Source organism: Onychostoma macrolepis, chromosome 05 (assembly GCF_012432095.1).
Source record: "Onychostoma macrolepis isolate SWU-2019 chromosome 05, ASM1243209v1, whole genome shotgun sequence".
NCBI lineage: Eukaryota > Metazoa > Chordata > Actinopteri > Cypriniformes > Cyprinidae > Onychostoma > Onychostoma macrolepis.
In genome coordinates, this window is record NC_081159.1 from 10,735,931 (window position 1) to 10,752,860 (window position 16,930).

At 35.0% G+C, this 16,930-nt stretch overlaps 1 protein-coding gene across 5 annotated transcripts in view; it reads left to right on the plus strand.

Moving 5' to 3' along the window:
* Nucleotides 1-16,930, plus strand: part of edil3a (EGF-like repeats and discoidin I-like domains 3a) — a 206,495-nt gene that overhangs the window by 156,969 nt on the left and 32,596 nt on the right. For 4 of the 5 annotated variants that reach the window (XM_058776705.1, XM_058776706.1, XM_058776704.1 and 1 more), the window contains 3 exons: nucleotides 2,427-2,582; nucleotides 3,257-3,401; nucleotides 3,814-3,998. In XM_058776705.1, coding sequence (XP_058632688.1) covers nucleotides 2,427-2,582; nucleotides 3,257-3,401; nucleotides 3,814-3,998 — 486 coding nt within the window. Of the gene's footprint in view, nucleotides 1-2,426; nucleotides 2,583-3,256; nucleotides 3,402-3,813; nucleotides 3,999-5,037; nucleotides 5,079-16,930 lie in introns of all 5 variants that reach the window. The other variant, XM_058776707.1, reaches the window with a different exon arrangement.

The window sequence follows — 16,930 nt, forward strand, 5'->3', positions numbered from 1 at the left end:
TGAACTCCTCGCCTGGTGTACGTGCTTTGTGTGTGTAAAGTGCTCTGGGTCCACTTTATTTTCAGTTCTGCGTAATTACAAATTCACTTGGCCATTACAGGTCCATATATTAATATCATGCAGCTACACGGGAACACAGTTTATGGTTAGAGGATTTTGTAAACTGCTTTCGGTAGACTACTGAAGTAGAGCTGCAAGATTTGGGGGAAAAAAAATCTAATTTGTTTTTTTTTTTTCGGATAAAAATAGCAAATGTGATTTAAAATGCATTTTTGATATTTTTACATTTGCTGTGCTGGTTTGTAGGCTGCACATTTTGACCACAAATTGTGTGATAACATACCAAATCACCATATAATAATAATAATTATTATTATTATTATCATCATCATTATTATTATTATTAGTGGTGTCTAATTATCAACAAAACCACTGAAAATATTGAGTTATCTGTAGGTCGTCTATTAGCTCAAAGGTAGGAGCAAGAAAGTTGAGAAAAGTGAAAAAGCTTCATGATTTCAATAATGTTACTTGCCTGAATGTCACCTGGTTGAAGGTGTAAAACAACAGTTCATATTTTTATTCATTGAAATGTTAAGACAAAAGAAGAAAACATTTTTATTCACTGGTTCGCCGATGTGGTGCTGCCTCTCTCCATCCCAGCGAGTGGTATCAATCTACTCCTAGAATTCAAAGATGAGTTTGTCTTGCCGGTGTTCACCTCACACATGAGGTTGGATGCCTGATGAGCCTGCAGGAGTTTTTGCTGCCTTCTTGCTTTTCTTCTCAGTGAAGGAGTCAACGGCAAGTATGTCATCCAGTCCACCTCCTCATCCCAAATAAATGTAGAAGTTTCATTGGCATCAGGCTTAGAATGCTTGCTCACAAAGAGAAAAGACCATTTTGGCAGTGTTGGGCACTGACAGTTCTCAGCCGTTCTCCTCATCACCCCAGTCTATAACTTCATCCCACTTGTTCCATGACAGCCAGAAGTCACTGTCAGCCCATGAGACAAAGGACTTTAAGGTGTTTTTCTTCACCATATCTATTTCTATCTTCAGAACTTCACAGGTGCAAAACTCAGACATAAATTATGAAGAAATAAGAATGATCTGTCCAGAGAAGTAATTGCTCTCAGTTTACATTGTTCTATAATGCAGTCCACCATCAGCCTTGACTGTAATATCCTCACTACTGAAAGAAAAGTTCTGTTTACACCATTCTAGTCACGTTGGAAACTCTCTCTGTGTAACATTTAATTGATTTACATTACAAACATCTGTTTTTTTTTGTTTGTTTTTTTTATGTGCAATCATGTTAATGGAAGTTAAATGATAAAACTGGTATCATCTTCAGCATGTTCCTTTTTCAGTTTATACAATATATATAATATCAGTGCAAGCTTTTTATCTGAATTTAATGAATTTTGTTTTCATTTGTTGTATGCAGCTAAATATGAGAATATTAGTCTATAAAAAGTATTATAATTATAGTACAAAACAGTTACAAAATGTGTTGCAAGCTACTTAATAATTGCATTTCTTTGTGTGTAATTTCAAAATGCAACCTATAATGATTTCAAATTGTGCAGGAGACATTCACAAAGAGGTTTTTATATAAATTAATACAAAAATGTTGTATATTTACATATTATACAGATAAAGTATACCCAACAGATATTTCCAAAGCATGCATACTCCTGAAGAAACCACAATTTAAAAATAAAATCTTGGTTGCAATTCAAGTGGCATAAACTTTGCAGAAAGTTAACTTCTGTGTGAACAGCTGCTTCACTCTTGTCAGTGAACAATGCCTTTTTACCAGCAAGATATTAATGAAATTTTGCTTATGCGACTGCACCTTAAGTCACTAAAAGTTGAAATGATAAGGGGTTTTCAGCGACTCTTTCTGCAAGTTACATCGTTACGCCAATAGACGGCAACAGGTGACTGCCTTCACGGGTGAGTCAGCAAATCATTTTATTCAAGGATTCGTTCAAAAACACTGTCTCATTCTGAAACATTGTTTTGTGGACCAAAAACAGACAAAGTCACCGGCAATTTGAAAATAGAGAGGGCACTTCTTAGATTTTTTTTTAATTTACTTACTTGTCCATTAAACTTAAATATAAAAACAATTGCACATGCAAAATGTGTTGTGGTGGTGTTTCAGTATGTCTGTGATTATCAGCAGCCATAGCATGTTGTTATTATATTTCTTTATTGTGTAATTACACGTCTTGGCCTGTCTTATTTTGCTAGTACTATATTCACAAAAACTAAAATAAATCACACACACACACACGCACACACACACACACATATATATATACATATGAATAATACTAAGATAACACTAAAGAAGATTGTTTCTATCTCTATCTTTCTCTCTGAATCTGTTCCTCTCTTTCTTTTGTTCTATCTCAGATTAACCTACAGAGGAGGATGCGGGTCACAGGAGTGATAACCCAAGGAGCCAAGCGCATCGGGAGCCCAGAATATGTTAAGTCGTACAAAGTAGCCTACAGCGATGACGGAAAGACCTGGAGGACATACAAAGTCAAGGGCACGGACGAAGATATAGTGAGACATTTTTTTTAATTAGCGAAAAAAAGCCACATCAGTCACTCAGCATGTGCTTTTGCTTTTCCCTCCGCCTTTTCAGGCTGTATTCTGAGGGGATTGATGAGAGCTGTCGGGGACTCAGATGACATACAGCGTCCATCATCTCTGATGCCATCGCTTTTAGTATTAACGAGTGTCCAGATTTCTTCTAATGACTTTGTGTAGTTGCTATTTTGATAATTTCAGACGCAGTTTTGTTATTAGGGAAATGTTTTCATTAAAAATAGTATTATAGTATTATATATTCTTGTTCTAAACAACAGTGATAATGGCATCTAAATATTTACTTATTTAATTGTGATCAGTATTTTCTTTTAAATCTATTTCGCATACTTGTCATTGGTTCTATTTTTTTATTTAATTTGTTCATAACCTAAGCTTATTTAAAATTTAAAACTTTTTTTCTTTTTTTGCTATCTTGCAAGCACTGATATTTCCTTTGAGAAATGCAAACCTAGTCCACTTTAATCTAGTTTTGACCTTTTTACCTCAAACTTTTTTCACAAATGACTTCGATTTGGTGTTAGTAAATACTCTTTTGATTAAAAACCAGTATAATAAATTGGGGTGAGTTTGATGGAACAGCGTTGACCTCTCTCGTTTTGTGAAATCTCCCCACGTTCTCCCTCCAGATCTTCCGTGGGAATATTGATAACAACACTCCATTTGCCAACTCCTTCACCCCTCCTATCGAGGCTCAGTATGTGAGGATCTACCCGCAGGTGTGCAGGAGACACTGTACTCTTCGCATGGAGCTCCTGGGTTGTGAGCTCACGGGTGAGTCACCTCAATAGACAGCATACATCATTCTGAGAGCACATCCAAAGGCGACTTTAAAAGTGTGTTATATCTGTGAAACATTGTCCAGACTGTCGATAAAGCACAGCACAACATGGTTGAAGCCAGTTTTTCCTTTTCTCCTAGCCAGTTCAGGATATTTATTTTACACAGCTCAACAATAAGGATTTTTTTTTTTTCCTGTTGGTCAGATTGTGACAGTAGTTACTATATGATACATTAATGTATTATTCTTGCTTCAATGTGTTAGTTGAAGCTAAACACAAGTCATAGTTAACCTGTATTCTTTGCAGAAAAGACAATAACCAGCGTACATTATTGTGTAACACCATGTAAATCGGTTTTAGTGTAATACGGTTTTAGGCTAATGACATGCCTTTGAATTCTTCAGGGTGTTCAGAGCCAATGGGGATGAAGTCTGGCCACATTCAGGACTACCAAATCACAGCTTCCAGCATCTTCAGAACTCTTAACATGGACATGTTCACCTGGGAGCCTGGGAAAGCAAGACTGGATAAACAAGGCAAGGTCAATGCCTGGACATCTGGACACAGTGACCAGTCCCAGTGGCTGCAGGTAGGGTTTATTATAAGTGTCCTAATACGCTTAGGGACAAACTACTATTATTGTGACTGTTATTGGCTGAGAATGATTAAATGTAAAGTTGAAATGTACTGTAATGAAATGATCACTGCAGAGGTACACAGAGGTGTACATTAAACAACATTCAGATTTCCTACCTGGTCTCGTGGCATTTACGTAACTGGGTGCACTTTTTAGCGTGACATGAAATACGTACCAATAAGTACATATCACTGCAGTTTCCAAAATAAATTTACAGAGTTGCGATTAATAAAGCGTAATTTTCGCACAATTACTTGAAGAACATCATGCTATGACTTCAAAACAATATTAATATGCTGGAAGATTTGAAAACTGATACTTTTGAACGTTAGCATCGCACACATCCAGCTTCATATCTATGGGTTTTCACAGATGATAAGTTTGTTCGGTAGCTCACGGAGTACGGAGACGGACTTAGGAGACGAGAAGCACCGATTCGAATTCCGTGTAACTACAGTTCGACAAAGCAGTTAAAATCTGCGTAAAAGGAAGTTCAAATGGCACAGCTGCATCAGCTAATACATTTTTATATCAGTTTTGCATTTGTTAACACTATCGGGGAGGTTTAGGGCTGGATTTGGTGTAGGGCATATTTCCAACACGATAGAGCATTAACCTTTAGCGACAGTCCCCGGATATTTGAATTCTGAACCGCCGTAATACGTATCTGAAGCAACGTAATAAAAAAAACAGCAATATGTACCAATATCTACGTAATAAAAACGTGCCAGGGTTCACATATTGAACCTGTGTTTTAGCGCCACTCAGTGGACATTTCTATTTGAAACTGCGGCGAAACGTGCAGCAAGGTACGTAAAACGGTGTCGCACAAAAAGTGCGCAGAGGTACGTATTTTTATGAGACCAGGTTGCAGATTTCAGATGATCCCTAACACAGAACCTCATCAAAGATCAAAGCTTTGTCGTGATTCCTACTGTTTAGCTCCTAGAATCAAAGTTTCACTGAAATCCCAGTTATCCCTTCTCCCTAGAGCCTCTCGCTCACTTGTGCGCTCACTCACTGTTCATTAAGGTAACCGATCACCTTACCTCAAGCTTCAGGCAAGAGCTATTTGCCATCATTCAAGCCAAGCATTTTAATACCACTGTCATCACTTCATATTCAAACATATTTCACTTTAAACCTGGCTGTAATCTTTATAATCTATTATAATCTACTAATTTGGTTTATTATTAAATGTTTAATATGTTTAAATAAAAGAAAAAAAATAGTTAAATGTACTGTGCAAAAATGTCAAACCATTATATGACTAAAATATTATACTTAAGTTGTAAAAAAAATATATACACAACATTTAAAATGTATGTGGTGTCTTGCCCCAACACATTATTAACATTATAACTTACTAGCAGCATCCCCGCCCACACACACACACACACACACACATCCTTTTTTGATATAATTTCTCTTTATGTTTGATAGACAGCTCTGTAATCGGTAGGCTGTGCCATTTTTTTTCAGGGGACATGGACTGTTGTTCATGAGATGCAGGGAATGTCATCACATCTGAATAATTTTCTAGCTCATGAGGTATTAAAAGTGATTAATATCCTGAGATTACTGAATAAATGCTTCAGTGCAATCACAGAAATTGAGGGAAAGGGAGACACATTTCAAACATCAGTTGCCATGGTGAACTGTGAGCTTCTGCAGTGGTTGCCCCAATGGAATAATCAATACCAGTGGCATCACAGAATGACTTTAGGCTTAATAGATTAATGGAATTAATCAAGCTTAATGACAAATTAAGTATTCTAATTAATCAAGACAATTGCAGTGCTGCAGAGGCAAGAATTACCTCTCAAACTGCAGTAACGTCAGAGATGTATTGACCAAACAGAGCACATCTCAAGGATCTGCCATTGATGTGCTAAATCACACTGCATCAAAATCATCAGGTTGTCATCGTCTAAGTTGCTTTTAGGTGCACGTTTCGATTGGAAGTCATTTATTTGTATGTCTATCGATTTTGGTGAAAACAAAGCTGCTGTTACTCGCAGCCCTTTATTGGGAACTTTTTTAATGATCTTTGTACTTTCAGTCTGTTAAACAGTTTGGTCTCTGTATGCTGACATGTTCAGTCAAGCAGACATTTTACATGAAGCAAGCACTCGTGAATATTGACTTAGAAAAGTTGAAAAGTTAATTTGCCTTCATTCATTAGGCTGGCTTAGGAACTTGACGCAAATAAAGTCTTATATTGCGGGGCAGTTTGTTTTAGCAAATTAAAATACAGGCAGGAATCACAAACAACATTATCTTTTATATCTGTTGCAAAGTTTCCCTCCATTAACCAATCAAAAAAACAAATCATGCTGCTTTTCCAGGGACTTCTAAGCTCAAACAAACCACTCACATTAAAATGCATATAAATCCCATTGACAGGTTTTGGAGCTGTTTGAATGAACCAATTACTTCCCAGCCTTTCAAATACACTAAAAGTCAGCCGTCTTTCCTCTGTTTGGACATACTCCACAGCAAGAATTCCTCTTGAAGTTTCTGTTGATTGCTTCCAAACATGCTGAGTCGACCAAGAGACAGCGAGGAGACGCGCATCCTCCTTCTCCTACATCTGTCTAGCCTGTCTATCTGGCTCTATGGCTTTTCTCCCATCGAATTTTGAAAAATTGCCTTTTCAACTTCTTCCTCTCCATCCTCTTTGTGTGTAATGAATCGATTTAGTGTCCTCATTTGTGGTTTCCTGTGTCTTCACCACTACTCAAACAGAGATGTGACCTCAGTCCCACAGAGAGAACTTTTAGACTTCATCGGGCAGCCATGAGAAAGACCAATTACATTCATTATGGATCTTAAGTCTGCTCATTACGGACTATATGCATTGACAGTTTGAGAAATCTTAGCAGTGGTTTTCTTCAGTAAAGATGTGAACTAGGATTTGTTGGAACATTTTTCTAAGTCAGTATTTCTCCAACTGGGGTCCGTGGAAAATTTTAAGCACAGACAAATTTGAACAGAATTTGAAAAAGATAATGGTACACGAGTGGTGTACGTATGATTGACCATTACAGTTTTTCTCGACTGCTAACACACAATTCATGAAACAATTCACCATTTTCTCACAACTATAAACACAATCTCAAAACTACACACCAACTTGTGCAAACTTCAAACTTCCAGGCCAAAGTCAAACATTTTAGTCAAAAACATATTCTCTATTGTCAGAATCTAATCTTTGGCCTCAGATGAGACACAAAGCTGTCAAATACACAGACTATTTTCCTGACTAGAGAACACTAGTGAGATCAATTCAAAACACTGTTACAAAAACCTCCTTTTGGGATACAGGAAACATCTTGCATGTCAATGTCTGTTACAGTATGCAGCATAAATAGAGTTCTGCAGATACAGTAAATTTCACTAATAAACTTTAAGAAAAGTTTACTTTCATTACACTACTGTAAAGTTATCTTACAGTAGATGAAAAGCACTAGAAGAGAAAAGTACAAAAACAACTGAATATACAGTAAACACACATTGGAATATCCTGTCAGTTTCTGTACAGCAATAAATAAATAAATACAGCATCCTCTGCCAAGTTGCATTTCAGTATTGGTAATATCCTTATTTGTTATACTATAACAGTTTCTTAGTCTTCTGAGAAAAGACTTTCTCTGCCTCCCCTAGACAGTCGACTCTCAGTTCTGCACAAATACATGTAAAAAGTACTTGGCTACAAATCAATTCAACAGTTACGAGTTTGAGGGTGTGTGCTACAGTATTTACAGTACAAAGAATAGTGAAAGTTCTCTCATCTGAAGTACTGTTGCTATGTACTGTAATTGTAATGTGTAAGTAGATGAGCCTGCAGGCAGCATTCCTTATGCTCATTCCATGCACAAGAACATGCTCAACTATAGTGTTTTACATTTCATCAGGAATAAATGACCTTTGACATCATCCCCTTAATTTTTCTCATCCTATTCCTCTTTGTCTCCCACTACCAAAACACATAACCACCTGTGCTCTTGTTCATATTATCCTGAATTTCTGACTGCCGTGTCATCAGTTTTGCTACTGAATGTTCAAACACGGATAAATGTGTGCTATTTGTGTTCATTTTGTGATTCTTGAGGTAGTTATATTGTGTGCTTGTGTTTTCTAAATGATAACATGGTTAAACCTTTGCAAAATGATGCTGTTATTGTGTAGAGTTTTGCAGAAAACATTGAGCAAATTGGAGCATGTGTGAAAGCAGGTGGAATGTGTTCATAGTTTCGAGAAACGTGTCTTTGTTTCGAGAACTGTATGAATGGTTTGGAAAATTGGGTCAAATTAATCAGTTATAGTGTGTTAGCAATCGAGAAAAACTTTAATATAATCAAATCCGCAATGATGATACAATATAAAACTATTGATTAAAGCTTATTCATGTGTTTAGTTATTTAGTCATGGTAGCCCAGCTATCAGTATCTCAGGATTAGATTTAGGGGCATCTATTTAAAAAATGTATAACCTTCAGTGGCCTGTTATCTCTGTCTCAAGCTCTTCTTCTTATTAAGACCACATTTATCATTTCCCTCTAGAGGGGTCTTTCTTTTCAATAGAAAGACTTCATACTAACATAGATGTAAAAAAGCATGACTTCATATGTTAATTATAGCTTGAAAGTGTCATTTCACAGACATATTGCAAAATAATTTATTTAATTTTAAGTCAAGTCTGAATATGTTAACGTCATGTAAGTGTTGTTAGAGGTCACATATGTCTTTTGAATTGTTCCCTTAGTACTGCAGCCTCACAAGAATTTGACTTTGTATTTCATCTGGCCTGATGTCATTTTAGATTAATTCTTACTTACTAGATTAATTAGACTAATTCTCACTAAGATTTTTTTTTTCCATATAAATTAATACTTTTTTAAGTATTTAAATTGATCAAAAGACTTTTACATACAAGAAAAAAAAAATATTTCAAATAAATGTTCTTTTAAATGTTCTATTTATCAACGAATTCAGAAAAACAATAATATATATATATATATATATATATATATATATATATATATATATATATATAAGCAGCTGTTTTCAACATTGTTAATAATAAGACATATTTCTTGAGCAGAAAATCAGCATATTATGATTTCTGGAGGATCATGTTACGCTGAAGACTGGAGTAATGACTGCTGAAAATTCACCTTTGCTATCACAGGAATAAGTCACTTTAAAATATTAAAACTTAAAACAGTTAAGTTGTAATAATATGTCACAATGTTACCGTTTTACTCTGTTTCATCAAATAAATACAGCCTTTGCGAGCATGAAGACTTCTCTCTAAAACACAAAACATTAGGACAAACTTTAGGACAGTAGTACATATCAGTGTGAGCAGAGGAAATACTGTGTGGTTGTTTATACTGCAGTGTCTGTCAGGGACGTGCAGAGAGTTCCTCAGGGACATGGGGCTCAAATGTAAAATAGAGGCAATGTAAAAAAAAAAAAAAAAAAAAAAAAATATATATATATATATATATATATTAGTGCTGGGCAACGATTAATCGCGATTAATCGCATCCAAAATAAAAGTTTTGTATACATAATATGTGTGTGTACTGTGTGTATTTACTATGTGTATATATAAATACACACACATGCATGTATATATTTAAGAAAAATAAATGTTTATATATATAATAAATATATTTATATATAATATAAATTATATGAATATAAATATATACATGTTAATACAAGTAAATATTTTCAAAATATATACTGTATGTGTGTGTCTTTATATATACATAATAAATATACACAGTACACACACATATATTATATAAACAAAACTTTTATTTTGAATGCGATTAATCGCGATTAATCATTGCCCAGCACTAATATATATATATATATATATATGTGTGTGTGTGTGTGTGTGTGTGTGTATATACAGTATATATGTATATTATGGCATGCCATTCAGGAAATTTGAGTATATGGAATGGAATGGAACTTGATTATATGGAATGAAAGTTTGAATATATTGAATGAAAGTATGAATATATGGAATGAAACTTGAATGTTTGGAATGAAACTTGAATATATTGAATGAAAGTCTGAACGTATGGAATGAAACTTGAATATATGGAATGAAATTTGAATATATTGAATGAAAGTCTGAACGTATGGAAAGAAACTTGAATATATGGAATGAAACTTGAATATATGGAATGAAAGTCTGAATATATAGATTAAAAGTTTGAATATATGGGATGAAAGTTTGAATATATGAACTGAAAGTCTGAATATATAGAATAAAAGTTTAAATATATGGGACGAAACTTGAATTGGGTGGATGATTGACATTAAAGAGTATGTATTTTGAAACAAGTGAATGGTATCTTATAGGTAAAAAAAAAAAAAAAAAAAGGAACACTTGCTTGTGTGAACAGCACATTTGTGTAGTTCTGCAGTAATCTACATCGATGTCATTTTTATAAAATGAGACGAAATTTCCCAGTCAGAACTGACGTCCTGTGTGATAGATGTGCATATATGAATTGTAATGTTCTGATCTAACCGCGGGAAAACTCTGTGCTGTTGAATGTTCTACAGCAGGGTTCCTCAAATCTTTCCCTGGAGGGCCAATCTGCTGCAGAGTTTAGCTGCAACCCTGATCAAACTCACCTACCTGTGATTTTCTAATGATCTTGAAGACACTGATTAGCATGCTCAGGTGTGTTTGATTAGGGTTAGAGCTAAACTCTGCAGGAAAGTGGATCTCGTGGGCCAGATTTGAGGATCCCTGTTCTACAGGCTCGAACAACAGTGCTTCAAACTGATTCAGAGCGGTTTGCAATAAATGAATAGCACACATTTATGACAGGCAACTGCTTATGGACTAATGCTGATTAATTATAGCGATGTTTATTTTACCATGTTTATATGGTAATGTGTTTTAGGTGGTTGTAAGAATGCATATTTTATCTCCCTCGTGAACTTGAATGAACAGCCTGCAAATAAGAATTCCGGTGTATTTTGGTCTTGTTTCGGGGATTCCAGTCACACGAAGGAAACACTAAGGACATTATTTGACATATTATTCAATAAATAGATTTTACTATCAGGATTAATATAGTTAACTAGAGCCATAAAAAGTATGCGTTAGGCCGTGATGAGCACAGAATTTAGCTCTATTTTGTGTCTTTTTGCACTTGAATTGTCAAAAAGCACACACAATTATGTCAAACTGTCAGTTTAGTCATGTATTCAAGTAACAGTATTTATTACATAAATACATAAATACAAAGATTTGCTAAATTGATAGAAACAGTGATCGTAAAGATTGATATTGTTAGAAAGCATCTCTATTTTGAATAAATGCTGTTCTTTTTATTTATTTTTTTTATTAATCGATGAACCACAAAAAAGTATCACGGGTTCCAAAACAAAACAAAAAAAGCAGCACAATTGTTTCCAATATTGATAATAAATCAGCATATTATAAATATTTCTGAAGGAAATGCACGGAAGACTGGTGTAACGTCTGTGTAGGATCAGTGATGGCTGATTACACTTTGTTTTAAGAAACCCTTTTAGCCTTTTGACATTTGCATATAAATTACCGACCTGGCCTCACCGTTTACACTTATATGGGTGCTAAATTGCAGATGTTTTTTTTTTTCACTATCAAAAGGATGCTAAACAGCTCGCCTCTATGGTGTCCCTATCAAGCTTCAAACACATTCCACAGAGGAGGGAATGACCCCCGTGCCAGGCACCAGACCAGTTGTCTGTCTCCACAATTTCCAATACACGTCACACACACACCTAAAGACATTTTCTTTATTTAGGCCATAATTAAGCAGTTATAAATGTATCTGCTATATATGCATGTGTTGCATGTATATTCCCCTATTATATTAACTTAGTTAAAACCCTTTACTTGTATTAGTCAGACGTTAAATGCCTATATTCAAGTATATGAGTGTATCTCTGCTTTAATATCGTCTGGAGGTTACTTTCTTGGTATTCTCCTACAGTTAATTCTAAGATCTAATCTAAATATTTATTATTAATTATAACCAATTATAATTAATTATAAATAATTCCCTTTTTAAGCTAATTTGCTACACTGGAGTAATGATGCTGAAAATTCAGCTTTGATCACAGAAATAAATGATATTTTAAAGTATATTAAAATAGATAAACATCCTTTTAAATTGTAATAATATTTCACAATATTACAGTTTTTTTTTTTCCTGTATTTTCGATCAAATAAATGCAGGTTTGATGAGCATAAGGCACTTTCATAATGCTGCATAATTATCAAAAGTGGTAATATAATAAAATCATTTCATGTCACCATTTCGCCAGCCTACACTTCACATAATAGGCCTGTAGGTGGCACTTGGGCTTCATTAACTATGATAGTTTCATGAAATAGTAAACGGTGCATCATACATAAATGTAAGTGAATTGAATACTGATTACCATTATTGAGACTTTTGGCGCTGCACGGTTTTGTATCGTGCTTTTGTAGTCATTTAGCATCCATTATTTCAGCAATGTATGTAATTTGATTTATAAAATGAGACAAACCGCAGATCCAGATCGCTCCACAAATAAGCTTGTCTGTCCCATGTAATTTTCAACCGATTTATGAATGAGAACGGAAAATGACTGCTCCACTTCACATTGTGCCAGATCATGATTGGTTGGTGTTGGCTATTATACATGACAAACGGGCATTGATGAATTATGTAATATTCTAAAAAAAATTTGAATAAAATCGACAAACTAACTTTGATTATTGATGAAAAAAAGTTTAAAATATTGTTTGGTTTATTTTTTTTCCTTCCGTCAATCTATTCCAGATCTATTCACTGAAAGAACCATATATGGCTTGAGAGCATAGGTTTTTGAACAGACTGGAATATCAGTCAGTCAAGCAAAACGCACGCAACCCATAGCAACGCCTCAGGTTGGCAGATATGTAAAAATAAACAGAAATTTTCAGACTTTTGAGCAATTAGTTACCATTTTGTGCACATTGTCATGTTAATTATAATTAAAATGCATTTTGTTTTATTGACTACAATATCATTGCTATTTGTCTGAGAGGGGCACTTTTGAATAATATTGAAAAGGGGCAGGGGCTGGAGCCCCCAAAGCCCCTCTTCTGCACATGCCTGGTGTCTCTTTTTTTGGAAACTCTTTTTCTGACATTTGTAGTTAGATGCACTTCTGACATTTTAATGTTAAATGTAAAATGTTTGGATCACAGTGGAGGTGTGATGCTGTTCAGTCAGAGTAAAGTATAACAAGTTGTGTTAGTCTGCTGCATCGTTTACAACCATGCACTCTAAACCGGCGTGTTAGAATGGAAATTTCACTGTGCAAATTGTGTACAGCACACATTTTGTTTGCAACGATACCTGATTTACATGATTCCTTTAGGAAATTGGGTGCTAAAACAGCACAGTCTGCATGTGCAAATAAACACAGTAATCAGCGGGCATAATTTATTCTTAGTCCGTGAGGTTATGAGAGTGCATGACGTAAATATTAACCCAAAAATTGACTTTCCTGGATTTGTTAGAACATTTATTCAGAAACTAGAAACTTTTTTCATGGGTATATTATGATGGACTGAATTTTATAATTGCTTGTGTAGACACTTAGTCTTCATTGTCATTTTGATACGTCTCCTTCATCCTAGATGTGTTTGAGTGCTGTACAATTTTTTTCATTTGTTCTGAATTTCAATTGCATTACTGTAATATTAACTTTTTAGACTGATCAGACAGATTCTCAAACACGGTGCTCTGAAATGCAGAAATAAGCTTCACAGTGGCAGAGATGGGATTGAGATTAGAATCTCTCTCCCTTTTGGATGATGCTTGAAGATGAGTTGGTGAAATCTTCTGAAGCAAACAGTGAATATGTTTGGTTCCAGCTGGCAGAGGCTTATTAGTTAATTTTGCACATTAACAGGCTAACCGCATAACACAGAGAGCCTGCCAGAGTGCACTTGGCTCTTTTTAGAACTTCCTTATTACATAATCATTGCAGCAGTGCAAGCATATGCTAAATGTTATGCTGACCCTGCTAGTGCAGTAACAGTTACTACAAAAACCACAGAAGAAACCACACACAAGAACCATGATAGCTCTTTTTTAAATTATTTAAAAGACTTTAGACACCAACCTGTTAATTTGTTCATTTCCTTGCAAATTAAAAGTATTAGATTTACCTCTACTGTATATTAGACATGTTAGAAATAATTAGGGCTGTCAAAGTTAATTGCATGTGTTTTAATTGTGTATTCAGTTGATGCATTTATGCATACTGTAAATGTTTCATTCAATTCTGTCTGATTTCTAGTCTGATCTGATTCTTCATGCACTTGAAAAGATCTCCTTGTTCAGTATGTATGTAACAATTATAATAGCAAAGACCCAGTTTATTAGTAAATGATGGAGAAAGGACTGTTAATTGGCTTACATATTTAGAATGTTAATATTATTTTATCAAATTCAGACTGGATGTTTAAACAATAAAAAGGCCAGAGACAGTTTTTTTTTTTTTTTTTCAAAGCTTAAAACTATTGTGCACTGTCACTCATAGACGTATTGTGAATGAATTTACTTTAAGTTAAGTATGTTCAAGTGAGGAATATAATTTAATGTTTTTAGTGGTTGGCACATACAGTATGTATTTTAAATGTTCCCTTTAGGTTGCAGCCTCGCAACATTTCGGGTTGGCATTTACTTTAACTAAAATAACTATGTCAGATCTGGAAGAGGACCTTGTTTGATCTGGGGCCAGTTGCATAAACTTAGCCTCTATGTTAAGACTGTGTCTTCAGAACAAGTTTGACAAACTAGCAGTTAGCAAAGGGGTAATTGGTCTTATTTTTGCATTTAACTTAGACTAATCTACAATTTAATGTAACTCGATTTAAAATATTATGGCCAGTCTCAAATAAAAAATTAGGTGACTAACTTTTAAGACTAGACTTAACGTTTCATGCAACCGGCCCCTGGTGTGGCGTATAATACGTTAACAGTTTGCTGAAAATGGCTCATAATTATTTAATTACACAATATGATGGATGCTTTAGTATTTATTTTTATTTATTTATTTTTTTTAACGCAGATAGCTTTAAAATACATGAAATTTGCATAAACACTTATTTGTTATATTTAATAAATAATGTTTGCATAAGACCTATGATGATTGCTTTGTTTAACTGTGAATATGCAGTATTATTTTGTGGTTTATTTTGCTAATCATGTCAGAGTTGCTTTACATCGCATGAAATATACCCTTCAAACTGTTTAGCTGCCGATGCAAAAAATCACCTCCTGAAGACTTGTTTCTCACTCCATGTAATCTCAACAGCCCAAGTATATCATAAATAAAGCTATTTGCATGTTCTGACACTATTTTTAATCAGATAGTCATGTGTTTTGTCAGTTAATTATCTCCTGTGTCTTGATAAATATGCATGTTGCTCTACATTCAATTAAGAGCATCTCCGGCCAGCTAGTATACTGTAGGAGAACTTCTAAAGATGCCATTTTCTCTGATTAACAAGTGCTCAAGCTGAATAAGGTTCTCATTACAAAGCAGCAGTGAAACAGCAGTGGACTTGCTCTTTAATATATCTCCCAGTGCTTTGCATAAATGAATGTAGATGTCATTAAAGCAAACCTTTTTGGGTAGGATAAGACCGCTTATCATGGTGAGATGCCTGTAAGGGTCTTAATTTACTTATCTTTAATGAGAAAATGGCAAATTATTCACAGCCATCTTATAAGCATTCATTGTATACAGTGTCATTATGTGCAGGGCTTTCAGGTTTTTGTTGTGTTACTCTGTAGGCAATATTACAGTTGTCTTGGATGAAACAGAAACTTCCTGACGGTGTGTTTACAATGCGATGAATTTAGCACAGCAGATTAGGCATTTTCAGTGAATTCCTGTGGAAGCCAAGCTTCAACCTCGCATGGTAAATTGTGATCGGAGGAAGCATGGAAGGCGGCCAAGAGCGTCCAAAAGTTGAGAAGTGCCCAATTTTATGCAAATGTAAAGTGAAAAACGAAGCCAATCGCTGTGAGAAGCAGGTTTGTGAGGAGTTTTATTGAAATATAGTGTTTTTGAAACACACACACATGTATATATATAATTGTACTTTATATGAATTGCATATGCAATTCATGCATATGCTGCTGTTTATGCTAAGGCATTATTAGGTAAATTGCCAGCTTATATCTGTTTTATCAAATTATACTCATACATGTGTGAAACACTTTCGCTACAGACTCACCCCAAAACAAAGGTGTTGTAGCCCAGTCAGTGGCACTGAGCAGAATTTCGACGCTGCAGTGTAAATACATCGTAAGCAAAACTGTGCCCATAAATGGCAAACTGTTTTACTGACACCACATAGATGTGAGGCCAATCTAAAGAGACTAGTGATCTGTCTACGCTTGAACAAATTGCTCAAGTGGAGGAGCCTGGGCGTGGGACAGTAATTAGGAGTAATGCAAGATTGATTCGTACTCAGCGGCAATGCCTTGATTAATGTCAGGCTCTCTGCAAACAGAAACATGTGTTTGTGTTAATCAGAAGGTCTGGTATAATTGCTCTGTGTTTGGAGGGCTGTTTTGGTATGTAACCTGGTGGATGCTTCTGGCAATGAAAATGGGTTCCCTTAGTCAACAGCACCGGGTGCATCTTGTCATGTCCACAGCTCAAATCTGCTACTTGCGTGTTGATTAAATTTCTGCTCTGTCGCAGTTGTTTATTATGTACACATTTCAAAAATGGAATGTGTCACCGCCCAAGACAACATATCTGAGAAAACTGCTGCCTTGGAAAAATGAGAGAATCAACATG